Genomic DNA, 17,429 nt, shown 5'->3' on the forward strand with positions numbered 1-17,429 from the left:
GCTCCCTCGTCGCGTTGCAATTAGCTGACGTTGCCTTTTAAAGACGTTCACGTCAACCGATCTGATCTCACTGTGACCCGTTGCTAATTAATTTTCTTCAAATCTGTGAGAGCGTATAAAAAAAAAAAAAAGTCCTTCTCTCGTCAAGCTGCAATTTGCCATCTCCGCCTTTGATGTTGAGCACTGACAGGCCCAGAATAAACTCAAAACCTAACGTCCAATTAGCTGCTGGTGACTCCTCTCCGTAGACGTGAGAGCAGAGGCGTTCGGCCCCCGAATCGGCAAAGTTTTTCGAAAGGCCCCAGTGTCCTTTTTCTCCTTGACGATGTCAAAACAAAAGCCTCCAAAGTGGTAGAGCACAAAAGAACATTAAACATTAAACCAGGTAGAATTAAGCTTCTCTGAAAGTACGAAATGTATTTTTGAGCGTTCAGCAAACGCCGTTCAGAAACCCAGTAACGTCTGTTTTCTGTACAAAAGGTATTGTTTACATGATCCGGCTTTCTCTCTCACACACACACACACACACACACACGCGCACACACACACACTCACACACACCTGTTTTCCTCCGGAAATGAGAAATTGTTAGGTATGGTGGCGGCAAGATATATCCCTTGTATGAAAACAAATCCGTCTGTGTACACATCAATATTGCCCGAGATATTTTAGAGCGGTTTCATGATTCCCCCGAGAAAGACGTGATGATGACTCACAGACGTTTTACAGCCCCCGCCCACCCCCCACCCCCCCTCCAAAAATAGAAAGAAATGTGATATGCAGGCGCAGGTTGCGCACAGATTGCAATAAAGGCGGTTTGATCCGTGCACTGACCTTGCTGATCTTGTTGGTTTTGGGGAGCGTCTGACTGATGTGAAGGTCCGAGTACCTGAGCGGGTTGTTGATGTCGCACGGCACCGATTCGGTCCGCACCAGGCGAGCTACTGCAGGGATAAAAAAAAAAAAAAAAAAAAAGCACAATGACGACGCGGGAAGAAAACACACAACCGTCCGTTTACAATCGCATACGGACGGGAAAAAAAAAATGCCCCTTAAGCAGAGGGAGTCATTGACGAAGACGTCTAACTGGTGTAAAGTACCTTGAGTTGTTCCTTGTTGATCTTATTTGAGGGGAGAAAGGGAGATAAAAGGCAGAGAGAGGACAAATTAAAAAGTCAATTCGGATTTTTTTTTTTTTAATAGACTAGCAGAGCAGATTCGGTGCTGTCGTGTCTTAATTAATCAGGTGACCTTCTATCTGTTTAAACCTTTCAAATAATCAGCTGAAAAAGAAAAAATAGTTCCTCGCGTACCAAATGTATAGCGTTTTTATGTTTATGTTAACTGAAAATTCACTTTCCTTCTGAACAAACTGATTTATGAACCATTCAAACCTTTATCAAACTCCTCGTGAGACTGAAAAGAATCTTTCCACCATTCAATTATTACAACTTTGAAAATGCATAAAAAAATACCTTTGAAGGATTCTCGTCCGCCTCGCTGTATGATCAACAAATGGCAAGGCGGGGCTTCTTTGGTGCATTTGTTGTGGCACTTCAGCCTGAGCGCCAACAAAGGACACCGTTTGATTAAGGGTTTGTTCCGTTGCCATGGTTTCGATTGATTAGCACAGCGAACGTGACTCGTGCAAAGTGGGCAGCAGGAAAACAGACAAGAGACGCTAATTGCTAAATTCACGTGTACGACATCTAAGAACAATTAAAAAAAAAAAAAAAAAAAAAAAGGACAAATCAGACACACAAGTCGCTAACGATGTGTCTTACTTGCAGTTTTTACATTTCAGTCCAAACAACATTCCCTTCCCACACACGATGCAGGTCTGGGACATCCAATACTTTGTGGAGAACCTGCAGGGCAGAAGAGTGAGAGTGAGACATCGCTTTCAGCCTGTCGCACATCTGTGAGACACACATGAGCTGCAGATCACCGGCAGGAGGAAAAAAACACGGCTTCTGACCTTTTGCATTTCGTAACATTCGCTCGTTTGGTTTCTTTTTTTGGGGGGGGGCTCCACATTGCCTGACCTTTGATAACAGACGCCTGAAGAAGCTACTTCAGCGTTTAACGGTCCTAATCTCCTTCGACCAGGAGAGGAGGAATGGGGGGGGGGGAGGGGGGCATATGGGGGTTAAACATCAACGCAACAATGAGTCTGGAGTGATGGGGGCTCCCGACGCGCTCGAACTCAGTCGCTCCCTCACACGGAGGCTGCGTTACACCCCCCCCCCCCCCCCACACACACACACACACACACACACACCGCCGCGGCGCCCGGCTAATGGCGGGAGACTAATGCGGTTTGACAGAAGGCAGAATCTCTTCATCAGGCCCTCGTTTGGCCCCCAAATTGAGAGGCGAAAACTCAATCAAAGCCCCTGACGGATTTATGGATTCTGCTGTCAAAATCGGCTAAATTACCGGCAGATTCTGCACGGCGGGCGGGGGGGGGGGGAAGAAGTCCTTTCATCACAGCGGAGGCCACCGAAAGCCAAGCGGGGGGGGGGGGGGGGGGGGGGGCGAACGCACTTATCGTAGCGGGTCGGAACGCGTCAGATGGAATAAATTGGCACGTCGAGGGGACGGAATAATGGCGTTTTTCTCCTTAAAAAGCATTAAAGCTTCTCTCTTTCCACCTCTGTGACTTCCTGCCGGGCTCAGCGCCCCCCCCCGCCCCCCGTCCCGCACGTTGCTAGGATCCCACAACCGATACCTTCTATTGATTCGCCTTTTTTTTTCAGATCCCTGCCGCTTGGAGTCAAGCCGGGTGAGGGGGAAGAAAGAAAAAAGGAGGCGGGACGACGAAGACGAGGGATTAAATGAGGCCCCCCTTTTTTTGGTATATTTCTTGTTTTAATTGCACAAAGGGAAACTTCCCCCCCCCCGCCCCCCCCACGCTCTGCTTACCTGTGTTTTATCGAGTTTCCCAGATCTCTGCGGGGAATCTGTGGGGACCAGCGAGGCACTGAGAGAGTGTCTGCAGAGGAAGAGACAGGGGGTCGTTACCTCTGTTCCTTTTAGCCTGCTAACACTGGACGGAATGTCTTTCACAGTGGACTCAACGTCTGATTGAGGACGCACTGCATTTCCCCACCGGGGGGGACTGAGCTGTTTTTGCTATTTGTCCAGGTGGACAGACACACACGACCCAGACCGACACACAACCCAGCTGTTTACAGTCAATAAACAAAGACGGGCCTGCGTGCTGCTGATGTCTCGAATGGCCGCCGCCTGCATTCCTTTTCGTGAGGGTCTCTCGCTCCAAAATGTCTCCACCAGTAAAAGCCCTTTTTTTTGGGCTCGGTGCAGTAGTGCCGGCAACGGGTCAACAAAAGGAGGTTTTTATGCGCCAGCGCTCGACATGAGACAACGCGCAGCGGTTTATTTTGATACATGCAAAAGGTTACGTTTGTTAAGGCGGCTAATGAAGCTAATCACAGATGACCAATTGGTCGACTTGTGCCGAGTTAGGTAGTCAGCTTCTTATTCTAAGAATAAACAGGTTTTATGCAAACAGGGTAACTATGTACTCGGCAATATTCAGAAGCAAACACACCAACACAAATGTCCAAATGGAGTCGTTTTCTGTCTACCTTTTATGTAGAGTTATTCATGAGGTTTTTGTTTGGAAATGAATGTGAAGAAGAGGTGAATAGCTGGAGGCAATAGACAATACATTAAATTGGTAAATTGCGAGGATAAAAGAGAGAAAAACCCAAAAAAACAAAGGCCTAAAAGTTCTAATGCTCTGAGATGGAAATGTGGGCCGAGGCGTGAGATCTGTCTCCTCATGAGAGGAACAATCAGACCCGAGAGGACCCGGAGATTACTGTTGGGTTTTTTTTTTTTTAGCTGAAAATGTGCCGCCCAAAAGAATTGATCATCTCCGACCTTAAGGACGTGTCAACGATTGGCCCCTTAAGAAGCATCAGCCCGAGCTTTGGTCTCACATGAGACTTGCAAAGCACCACCTCAAGACCCCTCACTTTACTTAAGAGAAAAAAAGAAAAAAAAAAAATCAGAGGGAAAGGACTCAATCAGTCCGGCTAATTGGCCACGAGGCGGCGAGTCGTTGGCGTGTAGCATCTCTGGGTTCCCCGAAACACTTAATGCCCCCCCCCCCCTCCTCCACCCCCCCTTCCCTCTGCAGGCCTCTCCAGAGCTCCGCTGTCTTCCCTCCGCACGCCGATGCATCGCTCAATTACCCTCAATCAAGCCGGTAACTCGATGAAGAGGGGAAACTGACATCATCGGCTGCTCGTTGGCGACTGGCGGGTGACCGGGCCCCCGCCCCCCCCGGCGGCGGCGCCGGGCCCGGGCCATGCGCGTCATCGCTCATGCGCGCGCGTGCTGTTGACGTCGTTGTCTGTGATGACCCCGCCATCCGCCGAAGACACACGCGGGGGGAGGGGGGGGAGATCGGAAAAAAACCATTGTATGCTGCAGAAATGAGAGAAAACCCTGCGATGTTGTGTTTTGTTTTAATGCGATGATGATGATGTTGATGATGACGGTCTGGATTTGTGTCTTCTGTGGTTTCAAGCTGCCTCTGAGCTCATTTACAAGTAAAACGAGTAGATTTTGTGTAGCTCTTTGTTTGTTGTTGTGGTATTTAAGTCAAGTCAAATGTATTCGCAATGGGAACAGGAAAAAAAAAGGATGCTGATCCGAAACGGCCCTGAGAGACAGAGACCGAGAGACCTGGAAGAGAACTGGAAGGTCTTAAGTTCACGACCCGCTTGTGGTACATCTTAAATCCGCCAGTTTGTTCCTGATAGTGGGCCCATCGTAGCTCAATGCACCAACACCAGACTTACTGACCATTTCTACTGTTTGTTCTGCTTTCAGATCGTATTTTGTTCCACAGCTGTTTGTTTTTGGTTAAAATCCACCGGTGTCGTGCTCATGTGACAACACATAAAACTTCCTTTAAATATACATTCCAGAGAAACTGGGGAGTGTAGTTTCTTTACAGGGCGAGTAGCCTCCGGGTTTATTTAGAAGTAAAATGATGAACACAATTGAATTAAGATATTAATCTGGTTTACCTGTGTTTTGTTTTAGTTTTAAGACAATGAGGTTTTAATGTGATTTGATGTGCTTCATGACCATCCTTTAAAGTCGACGTGCACAGTGCAGTTTGCTCCCTTTGAGAGCTTCTTAAGCTGCTCGCCTGCTCCTGCTGCTTCGCCTCGAAGTCGACGACATGACCCAACATCTGATTGGATTTAATTGTGAAGCGTTCACGGGACATTCATGTGAAGAAAAAAAAAAAAACAAGGCAATTGTCACGTCGGCATGTTGAACGCTTGCGAGCGGTGAAAATGGAAGAAGGAGGAGGAGGAGGAGGAGCAGGAGGAGAGAGAGATGTTAGATGAAGCGCCGCAGGCGACTGCGAGCGCTCAGCCAGGTAAACAACTCTCCGCCGATTGCGTTTTTTCCGCAGTGTAGGAAAAGTTCTCGGGGCATGCGCACTGCGCAGCATGCGGCGACCTGGTGGAGGTTTGCAATTATTTTTGACTGACGTTTTTTTTTTTTTTTTTTTTTTTTTTTTTACCGAAACAACGGGAGCGCCTGGTTGCACGGATACAGAACTAAGTGTTTCATTTGTGACAAAGTAGTGTTGTTGTGTTGTTGTGACACACACCGTTCAAATCAGATGTTTTTTTTTTTTTTAAATCAACCACGACCGGAGTGCAACTTTCATGTTTTGGGATCGTGCTGGATGTGTATAATTTAGATCCATAAATAAATCTCAACGCTCTAATTTTACCAAACACTAAAAAAAAACGCCGCAACATCTCCAGCAAACATGAAGCGTGACTCTACCAGTTTAAATTTGTATTGTTATCTTTGCAGGGCCAAAAGGTCAATTAAGTACACAAGCCCACACACACAGGGGCACCAATGTCAACATACATAAACAACGCATGACCTTAAACTACCAGGGCAAACTGGGGTATCTAGTTCCTAAGTTTATGTTTGCATGTGTGTGTGTGTGTGTGTTTGAGACAGATGAGCCTGCAGGAGCTGGGAAGCCCCCGAGGCGCCAGACAACAGTGTCCTCCTCCATCTTCCCTCAGTGGCCTGGGCCTAATTAAGCAAAGCCCCTCCTTCCCCCTCCTCCACTCGCATGACACACAGCGGACCGAGGGGTTGAATAAGTATGTGTGCGCGTGCGTGTCTTCGTGTGTGTGTGTGTGTGTGTGTGGGAGGGGGGAGGGGCGGGGGGGGTTAAAGAGAGAATTGTAACTACACAAAAAGCTGGAAGGTAGGTTTCTGTCTGTGTAAAATAGATAAAGAGACAACATTAAAAGCCAAAGTTTATTTGACATTAGAGCGATTGACTCTTTTCTATTCCAGCAATCGTTCAAACTTAAAGTAAAAGTACAATTTCAGAATCATCAAGGTGCTGCAGCTCAAGGGGCGAAAGGCAAATCCACGGATTGAATGCAACACGCGTCAGAACTCCGGTAGCCTCCATGACTGCAATGCCATCATCAGGAGGAATAATCATTGGGTTCGGGAAGGAAAAATCCTCAGCACTCGAACGCACCGCGGCGGCGAAAAAGCCGAAGCCCGCTTCGACCGGAATGCGACTGTTGCGTGTTACGCAATCAGCGGCTCACCGTGCAGAGCAGCAGCAGCAGCAGCAGAAGAAGAAGAAGAAGTGAGCAGCACGGTATGAAGGGAGTGGGCGTCCGCTGCACAATGTGCTGCATTATAGCACAGCAGTGTTAAAAAGGAGCTCTGTTTGACAGGCTGTGGCTCCGAGGAGACTTTTCCACGAGGTCAAAGTGCACAACGGAACAAGTATTTGTTCGCGGGAAAAGAAAGGATCCAAGAGAGGGGCGCAAATAGACTCGCTTTTTTTTTTTTTTCTCTTTCTGTCTGAATGCGAGAGATGAGACGAGAGACAAAGCCAGGTTGCTCAGTTGCCATGGCAACAGCTACACGCCGAGTAGCCCTTTTTTTTTTTGCAGGATACCGCGCTGCCATCTTTGACGACCACGGGGGCGCGCACACACACACACACACACACACAAGATGCCTGCAATGAGCTCGGCAGCATCTTTTAAGGCCGGCTGTCTGGTTGCGGCAGTGAAGCCGAGGGAGGGGGGGGGGGGAGAACAGATGATGCCGGGAGGCCTCTTTGTCGGCTCCGTAGTGACTTCCTCGAGGTTGGAGCAGTCAAGTGGCTCGCAGCCCAAGTGACAGCAGGTTTTTGTGGGTGAGGCCGATCTGCAGGCCAACGCAGGGGGGTGGGGGGGGGTCCAAAGGTCCTCGGACAAAGCAGATTCCCAGACAAGCTCGTAGCTTTGGCAAAAACACAAATGCGCTGTGTCGTTACTTTTCAAAGTTGACTTTGTTACTTTTGACACTGTGTTTACGGGAGATATTACAAGACATTACAAAAACGCAGCGTTTCAAAAGACCAAACAAAAAGGGTTTTAGCTTTTCTATTTGTGTCACAAACTGATTTAAGATGTCAACATCCGTCTCGTTTGCATTCAAATAAATAAAATAAAAACGATAAAGTCTTTAATGAATCCACTCAACCTCAATCCTACAGCTCGGTCATCTCTTTTGCCTCACCCTGGGATCAATTTAGCCGGCATTTGTAGCCACTGTGTGTTTGTCATCTCCCAAAGGGACCTCCATTGTGGTGCCACACTGGGTTGCTATGGAGATCTGTGACGCATCTGCAAAGCGTTCTGTGAGGGCCGATAGAGTTCTGCAGGGAGGACGTTTTTTTTTCCCAGAAGTTTGCATCGCGTTGCTTCTCCCAAACATTTTTCTATTATTATATATATTATATATTGTAAATGCAGTAAAATAAACAAAGAAGTGCTTCCTTTTTGGTCTCTTTTCGCTTTTGGGGCCTGAAAACGATCAAAAGCATGTGAAAAATAGATCTTATAGGTAGGCCGGGTCAGAGGTCATGCATTCTATTGTTTAATTCTATGTTGTGTACGTTGTGTTGTGTATGTTTTGTTGCGACGCGGCGAGCACAAGGAGTTTGTCGCGAGGTGACGAAAGAGCGACGAAAAGAACGTGTTATGTGTTATAAAATGATAAAACCACACCGGGGATTATTATTCAACTCGCAGTATATTATTCCTGAATAAAACCATATCATTTAATACCACTTGTTGGTGGAATTAAGACATTTTTGTACTGAATTCATACAGTTTCTTTATTTAAAAATGGAGAAGATAGTGTTGTTGAAGTTAAAGCTGGTTCCGATTCAGATTCTCTTTTGTTCCTGTGAGAAGCCTATGAAAACAGTATTAACAGTACTTTGTAAAAAGATGAGAGGAACACGTGCCGCAGCAAACTGGCGCTGTATGTTGGTTAGAAAAAGGGGTGGAAGGCGGGCTGCAGCTGCATCTCTCTGTCAGCGGAGAAAACCCGAAAGACAGCGAATTCATTCAAGTTAAACATCGGGAGTCAGTAATTAAGGCGGCTTTCGGGAAAAAGGTGTTAATTAAAGCGTGTCTCTCCGACTGTCTCGGTGCAAAGTCCGATGTGAAGAGAAGAGCCCGGGCAGATCGATCCGCACGTCCTGCGAGATGCAGACGAGCAGCTGCCCTGAACGTCGTTTTTCCTCCATCTGCGCTCGCCTCCAACGGCCTCACGCGTAGTCCGTGCATGGCGCCTGACCTTTGACCTACCTGCCACTACTCAAACACACACACACACATCAGCGCGGGGGGGGACGTCCCACGCGTCCGGCGCGTGTTTATTCCTCGTCATGCCTCTAACCGACAACTACGCGGCCGCCCATGACCCCCCCCCCCCCCAAAAAAAAAACAATGAACATCCATCACTCCCTCCCTCCCTCCCTCGACTGGGCCTCTGCTCCTCCTCGGGCCGCCTCGCGGCTTCCGCCGTATTCCCATAATGCATCCCACCCCCCCCCCCCCGATTAGGCCCCCGCCGATGTGCAGCGACACGCCACCTCCGGTCATTACGCACATCCTGATTATTCATTTGGGCCCAGGGTGGATTCTCAACAAAGGAATGATGCTCCTGACAGCGATTAAGCGTCAGTGATCATGTGTTGGGGCAGAAGACCGATACTAGAAAGTGACCCCAGACCGCGTTCGGTTAAAAAAAAAAAAAATCCACCTGAGTGGCGCTCGGTGGACTTTTTTTGAGTCAATCCAGCCGACGAGGGCAGAGTGTCGCCTCGCACACGAGGTGTTGCCCGGGAACTAAAATATGCAGCCCCCCCAAAATGGATTTGAATACGTGGTATATTAAAGGCGTTTAAAATCCTCATGAAACTCTCATGCCACGAAGGCCCGGAGAGAGAGAGAGAGAGAGAGAGAGAGAGAGAGCTGGCTCACTTGCAGACGGCGTTTCGGCGTGGACCGGAGGCGTGGACGGGATGAAGGTCGGGAAGAAGAAGGAGCGCAGCGAGCGCTCGGAGTGCAGGGGCGAGCGCTGCGTGGGCAGATTCTCACAGCTGCCCACGCTGCTGTGGATCTTAAGGTTCAAGGGCTTGGTCTTCTTCTTGGCTCTGAGGAGGGGGGGGGGAAACAACACAGCAAAAGGGACAAAACAATTAGATTGACACACTCACACACGTAACTGGTTCAATCAAAGGCCCAGAGTGGGTTTCTTTTATTTCGAATGGAAGGTACGTGGAACACTTTACGGGCCTTGGAGTGATGTGCAGCCGTTCTTTCCATTACGAGAGAAGCAGAAGAAGCGCAGAAAACTACACCCCCACAATGAATGAATGAATGAATGAATACAGTCGTGTGAATATTGAATTAGAGGGATGATAATCACCTGTGAACATGCAAGCACTCGCTCCGAGCAGAGCTTATGGAACTAGATTTACAATAGTTTATTTCCTCCCTGGTGGATTCTCTCTGTATTCAGTACATAGACTGCACCTTGTTTTTATTTCCAATGAGAATAAAACTTCAAGAGATCTTTTTCTTTACATGCAAAGAGGAACTCTGTCAGCTGTACTTTTGCATCGTCTGAGTGTTGAAGCTTCTAGAGTGGTGATCTCACCAGGATGTATTATTTTGACTGGTTTTTCATCGTTTAAAACCTTAATGTCAACCAATCCGTCGAATAAAACAAAAGCCAAAGCGCGCACAAAAGGACATTTTGTTTAATCGGTGCGGAGAGAGGCGAGGAAATGAGCGAGAGAGAGAGCGCTCATCCATCCAAAAAAAAAAAAAGACTTTAAAAGTGAAAATAAGTACTTTAATAAGTATGCTTGGTTGGACTTTTCGGTCAAAGTAACACTGGTTAAGTCTTAAATCCCACGGGAAGTTTCCCTCCCGCGTCGGCCTCTCGCTCCCCAAACGGAGTCATGCAATTAGACCCGAAAGAACCTCCCATCGCTTCTCCGTCAGAGAGCCCCCATCCGCCTTCATGCACTTTGAACCCGACTCAAACCCCCCCCCCTCTTCTGCTCGGCACACCAATGGTTGAAGGGAGGACTTTTAACTTTTATAAAGGACGGAGAGGCAGAAGAACCCGGAAAGGAGGTGGACCCTCCCGGTCCGGTCCAGCAGGAGGAGGAGGAGGAGGAAGAGGAGGAAATCACTGAGTATCTGTGTGACATTTCCAGATAGCGTTTAAGTCACTAAACCCCGGCGGCCTTTTATTTCTCAAAGTATTCAGACGCTTCCTCTTGACATTTGGTAGTGATTAACTTACCCGATTGTGTCCTGCTTATTAAACTGTTGATTTATTGATTTATTCTTCATATTCTTTTTTTTCCGCTGTTCAACAATGAAATATGCAAGAGGAGCTGGAGTAATTTAAGGGTCATAATATTTAAATTCCGAGTTTGACTTTTGAGATTAAGGTCACAATTGGATCGACTTTTTGGAAGGAACTCTTGTTTCACTAAGCCAACGTCAAGGCTCTTTCTTACTGTGGGCCGATGCAAAAAAAACAGTTCTGGTCCAATTCCTGTTCTGACAAGAGTAGGAAACACAAAGTTACACCAAGTGGATGATGCGTTGATAATCAATCATTATTGAACTAGTGGTTTGGCTTTTAAAATCATGGTAAAATGACATATCTGCTATAATTATTATTATTATTATTATCAGTATTCATGGCATGGCTGCTCTATAGTGTCGAAATATTTTAAACTAAAGAAAAAGCATGTTGCAGCATCAGGGATTTTGGCAAAGAAGAAACATCGAAGGTCTAAAAACGTTTTCGGCGGTCAAAGCTTTGCTTTAACTTTTCTTGCTGGTTTGTCTTTTTGAAAGTTGTGCTTTTCACTGCACAATATGCAAGAAAGGCTAAAAATACTGCCATGCATCAACCCCCCCACGCCCACCCACCCACTCGCAGAGACGTTAATTACAGGTTCACCTTCATGTAAAAGTTCCATTTGATCAAGGACAGACAGCAGCAATACTTCAAATGGCATATTTCCCCAACGCCTCGATACATCAAGAGGGTTTTATTATAAAAAGGCGGGGGGGGAGGGGGAGGGGGGTCATGCATATTGCACAGCTTTCTTTCTAGCTAACCAGCTAGCGGCAGCTCATCCAAATATCTCCACAGTGACGCGGCAAAGCGCTGGAGCCGCCTCAAATGGAGCCGCCATAAATGGAGCCGCCTCAAATGGAGCCGCCTCAAATGGAGCCGCCATAAATGGAGCCGCCTCAAATGGAGCCGCCTCAAATGGAGCCGCCATAAATGGAGCCGCCATAAATGGAGCCGCCATAAATGGAGCCGCCTCAAATGGAGCCGCCTCAAATGGAGCCGCCATAAATGGAGCCGCCTCAAATGGAGCCGCCTCAAATGGAGCCGCCTTAAATGGAGCCGCCATAAATGGAGCCGCCATAAATGGAGCCGCCTCAAATGGAGCCGCCATAAATGGAGCCGCCTCAAATGGAGCCGCCATAAATGGAGCCGCCTCAAATGGAGCCGCCTCAAATGGAGCCGCCTCAAATGGAGCCGCCTCAAATGGAGCCGCCTCAAATGGAGCCGCCATAAATGGAGCCGCCATAAATGGAGCCGCCTCAAATGGAGCCGCCTCAAATGGAGCCGCCATAAATGGAGCCGCCATAAATGGAGCCGCCTCAAATGGAGCCGCCATAAATGGAGCCGCCTCAAATGGAGCCGCCATAAATGGAGCCGCCTCAAATGGAGCCGCCTCAAATGGAGCCGCCTCAAATGGAGCCGCCTCAAATGGAGCCGCCATAAATGGAGCCGCCATAAATGGAGCCGCCTCAAATGGAGCCGCCTCAAATGGAGCCGCCTCAAATGGAGCCGCCTCAAATGGAGCCGCCTTAAATGGAGCCGCCATAAATGGAGCCGCCATAAATGGAGCCGCCTCAAATGGAGCCGCCTTAAATGGAGCCGCCTTAAATGGAGCCGCCATAAATGGACCGCCTGCGTGCGTCCGGCAGAGAGCAATAACGTCCGTGAGTCGATCCGCGTGTGCACCTCGGGCCCAAAGAGGCACCTCGTCTCCGCGCTGCTTTAATAAAAAGTTGGTGGGAAGCGGAATTAAAAAAAAAGGTGGCAGGAATAATCATCAGGCCACAGAGCTGCTGTGTGAGACTCAGAAGTCTCAGAAGAAGAAGAGCGAGAGCCGGTGGACTTTTTGACTTCCAACGCCCTTTTTGTTAATTACAAAACTCCTGAAATTCCAAAAGTGCATTTTTACCTTCATTCATTCATCTTAACCCTTCCCTAACGTTTGTATTAGCGTTGGAATAATTCCGTTCCTTAGTTCTTCTGCCACGTGAAGCCATGAGCGACGCTGACGACTTCGTGCAGGAAATGGGACGTTTTTGTTTCCCCTTCTATGGGATTTTAAAATCACTTTAACAGCTGTTTCTCCAAACAATAGCCTTAAAGCAATGCGACGTCCAGTTGCATCTATTGGTGATTAGTCAACATGTTGGTGAAGGATTGATGATGAAACCGTTAACACTTCAAATTGTGTCACATCTTTTATCTGTTTAACCCATTTCAAACTTTCCTACTGCCTCGGAGCAAAATATGAAGATATGAAGATAAATAGAACAACAATATGTCAGGGTGTCGAGGGTGCAGGTTGAAGGCAGGCAGGCAGGCAGGACTCAAACGCAGGATTCAGATTTCCAAAATGTGCTCTTTATTTTGCACAAAAGCGAACCAAGAAGCCAAAAGAACGTGCACCAACGATGGGTAGACATGGACAATGACGCGACAAGGGACAACAGGCAACACGGGGCTTAAATACACAAGGGAGGTGCGGGTGATTGGACACAGGTGGAAACAATCAGGCAATCACAGGACAAGGCGGGAAGTGAAGTTACCCCAGGGACACAAGAGACATGAAAACTACAAAATAAGACATGAAGAGGACCCAAACCGTGACACAATAATGGTTTTGAGCAAAATGCAGATGAGAGAAAACGAACAGTGTTCTAACGGAGCTCAAATATATAGTTGCTACATATTCAAACTGCCTCAAGGCAGCATCCCATCAGTATATTCTGTTAAAAAACCTGAGTTGGCCGGCTCGTGGCACACACCCAGATCCCTCTGGTGTTCCGTTTGAGGACCATCAGCGTTTTGTTCTTCTCACAGACGTCTAAAAAACAGGTCGCAAAACGCATTTATTCCTCATTGTGTCAAAGAGTAGAGTGTTTCCAGGAAGCCTAAATAACGCGCAGGACGCCACGCGCGTGTCACAGCGTCGACGGCGGCCCCCCCGTTCCAGCGTGCGCGTGAAGTGCAATTGAATGTAAAATAAAGGCCGGTTTCCTCCCGTCGGAGAGCCGCCGCCGCGGCTTTGATACGAACCTGAAACCTGATCCGCCGGTGAGGAGAAGCGGAGAGACAAGGGAGAGAGGCGTTGTCATGGCGACGCAACAAAGAAGTCAGATGGGATTCGGCCAATGTTCCATTGCAATGTTTTTTAGCATTGTGAGTGTAAAATATTCCCATTGTGAATCCAGGAGATGAGATTACTGGGGGGGTGGGGGGGGGGGGGGGTTTGTGTCTGCTTCGACCCCGAAAACGGAGACAGTCGCTTGTTCGCACAAGTTTTTATATCATAACATTATATCTGGTTTTCCAGAGCACCTGAGTCCTGAAACTTTTCAGTCTGGGACCATTTCCTTCGGGGGGGCCCCTCACCTCACCTGCAGCACCTGGCCGTCGCTCCGAGGAGTCGGCATCGAACCGACGGCATCGCTTCGCAGATGAAACCCGACAACCCGGAAACGCAGATTAACGAGGAAAGGTTCTTGGCAAAAATAATCTGCCTTTTGGGGGGGGGGGGGGCATCCGGCGTGCGTCATTCGAGCCGCTGTTTGGAAAAATTATCCGGGGGGGGGGGGGAAAGGAATAAAGAACCATTCATCTCTCGGAGGATTTAAAATAGCAACATGGTGTTCACAGATACTTTGACGTTATGTATCGGTGGCACATTTCCTTGTTATTTAAAAAAAAAGACAGTTGTGTTGTGGTCAGCATTATAATGGCAGCGGTTTTAAGTCATTTCTCGTGGAAGCCCGAGGCAGCGGTTCATGTCGGGTATCAAATCCCAGAAGTATTGTGTAGTTTCTCAGTTTCTTCAATTTTTTTGTTGTATCATATTTCATTTTTTTCGTATCCATATTCCCAATAGTTGATCAGTTTGTACAAATAACACCAATTTGGCATTTAGAGAAGGCCCTCTGTGAGCTGTGAGGAGCTGAATAGTACAACAGCAGTTGTAATGTATAGATGAAGAATCTTAACATGGAAGTTACACAGCTCAGCTTTTGAGATTTAAAAAAAAAAATCGAATACATTTAAGCTTTTTGGAGGAAGCAATCATCGGCCCAGAGGTGTTATCTCGTTCCAGCTTACTTCTCTTATCGCTCGCCTCCACACCAGAACCAGTCTGGGTGTGTATTTTCGCCGGCATCAAATTGGATAAGAAGTCATTTCCGGCGCTCGGTCCAAATGAAACCAATGAAACCAATGAAACCAATGAAACCAATGAAACCATAGCTCAGGCCCTGATCCCAGCATTGAAGGAACAGCGTTTGTGTTAAAGTCGTAGTTTTGAAGCGCAGGTTCAAGAGCGGTAAACGACGGTGTTGCCTAAAACCCGGATATTACCCGTCGTGACTTTCTGACGTCAGAGGGATCCTGATGAGAACGTCATCGCCGTGGCGACGGACGACGCCGATGACGCTCCTTCGGGGGGGGGGGGGGGGGGGGGGGGGGCGGACGTGCGAAACGCCGCCCCGGGTCCTTCTTTTGGTTTTGACGTCGTCTCACACTTTCGAATCCAATGCGTTTTGATCTTCCCACGAGACGGATGGGTTGGGGGGGGGGGGGGGGATGAAACTTCGACCCGGTACGGTCCGCGTAATTTAATCAAAAGCCCCGACTGAATTCCCTGTAAAAGGAATCAAAGGCTTTGAGCGCGTCGCAAATCCTCCCCGAAAATCGCCTGGGGCGTCAAAGCCCGGTCGCTTCTCAGAGATCCCTCTCTCTCATCTTCTTAGATAACAATAATGCAACTTTTAAGGATCCCCGCTCCTAATCACCCACTCAAAATCCGGTTATGTTGGCCCACCCCGGCTCCCACTCGTTCCCAAATTACCACGGAAAAACCATCAGCCTAATAAATCCCTTCCCCCACCAGCGGCGCTAACCCCCGCTCCTAAACACTCATATAAATTCACCATCATGGCTCCAATTTATGGGCCGCCGATGGGAGGCCGGGAGGAGTCTCGCCGAGGGCCGATGGATGGGGGGGGGGCGGGTGGGAGGCGGAGGGGAGGCAGGGGGGGGGGGGGGGGGGGGGGCAGCGTCTGGCTCGTATTGACATCCCCTTTCACCTGACCTGTCATTAAAGGCCCCGATGAACATGGATGAGCCGTCGTCCCCGGAGAAAAGAAGATACTCGCACTCCCCCGTTACACCCCCCCCCCCCACACACACACACACACACACACACACACGGATAAATGTTCTTACTTCTCTGACGTAAATGTCCCTCGCAGCAGAGCATGTGGGACCAATAATCCTCCGGGGGGTGGAGAGGGGGAGGGGGGGGGGGGGGTCAGAGGTCGCCGGCTAATGTGACGACGTGTGTATTCCGGGTGGAGGCGGATCTGTATCTTGGCCGTTAAATAAAATGAATTCTCTATTTTGAATTTGATGGCGCAAACAGTCTGATGGAGTCAAAGCGGAAAGAAGTTGAAGGAGCGGCAGGTGAAGCCAGGTGGTCACGAAATGGAGGGGCTCGCCCGTTGCCACATGTTGGACAACATCAAAGGGGCGAGACGCCCGATTGGCTGAGAAAAGGGACATTTTTCATGTCACTCCTGGAAAAAGGATGGCGGGGGCATGAGGTCGAAACCGGACGGGACCACTAGAACCACGAGGGGACCGGTGTCCCCCCCCCCCCCCGGGTCGACTCAACAGGCGGTAAGGCAGGTATCTCGGCTCTGTTATCGAGCGTAATGATGGGGGGGGGGGGGGACCCGAAAGAAAAAAAAAGGCAACAGAGGGAAAGAAGGGAGAAAATATACAATTTTGTACAGCAGCTCAGTGAAAGCAAACAGCTAAATTAGTCATGCAATGGATGCTAATTTGCATCCCCGGAGCTTTGCATGGTAGAATTACCCCGAGAGAAGCGGAGGGTGAATCACGCCAACCCCCCCGGAGCCTTGTGATTTATTAGCAAACATCCAATTCAATAAGAGGGTGCCTAACATTCAAGGAGTCTCATAAGGTGGCGTTAAACTGTATGATATCGGAGAACCATCTTGGTGTGACGTGCCGAGTGGGACTGTGACATGATGAAAACTCACTTGGCCTTTGTTGCACGTGTGTGTGTGTGTGTGTGTGTGTGTGTGTGTGTGTGTGTGTGTGTGTGTGTGTTCTTGTTCTTCTATGCCGGTGGGGACCTATACCTGATTGCACACAGACCGGTGGGGACTTGTGTCCCCGTGGGGACCTAAAATGAGGTCCCCACGGGCAAACCCCTCCCACAAGCTCCAAAATGGTGTCTAGATACACCCCCAATGATTTTTTCTGAGGTCCCCTGGAACATCAATTTCATGACAAAACTGTGTGAGTGTGTTTCTGAATGCGCCCCTAGTGGATGCACACGGGTACTGCAGTCCCCATGAGGTTGGCTGTTCTTGAAGTGTGCGTCGCTGTTTTTCCACTCACTACCGCCCCCTATCGGTTCAAAAGTGGTATTTTCGCAACATACACTTTCAATGCTGTCTGTTTGATGGTGGTAAAACAGACCACAAATAAAATGCTTTATTTCATAAAAAGTATACAAATAAATAAACCAAAAAATTCATACATACATAATATTAATACTGATATTGATCAAATTATTCAATTAAATAAAAATCAATTTCATTAAAACAATTATAAGGTTTATTTCAAATGTATAAAAT

The 17,429-nt window shown here is 48.2% G+C and overlaps 1 protein-coding gene across 1 annotated transcript in view; it reads right to left on the reverse strand.

Moving 5' to 3' along the window:
• Positions 1–17,429, reverse strand: part of ksr2 (kinase suppressor of ras 2) — a 59,474-nt gene that overhangs the window by 12,372 nt on the left and 29,673 nt on the right. Inside the window, 6 exon segments of the mRNA XM_062562530.1 lie at positions 835–944; positions 1,101–1,121; positions 1,476–1,561; positions 1,785–1,868; positions 2,926–2,995; positions 9,372–9,544. Of these exon segments, the coding sequence (XP_062418514.1) occupies positions 835–944; positions 1,101–1,121; positions 1,476–1,561; positions 1,785–1,868; positions 2,926–2,995; positions 9,372–9,544 (544 nt within the window).

Source organism: Pungitius pungitius, chromosome 5 (genome assembly GCF_949316345.1).
Source record: "Pungitius pungitius chromosome 5, fPunPun2.1, whole genome shotgun sequence".
NCBI classification, from domain to species: Eukaryota; Metazoa; Chordata; class Actinopteri; order Perciformes; family Gasterosteidae; genus Pungitius; species Pungitius pungitius.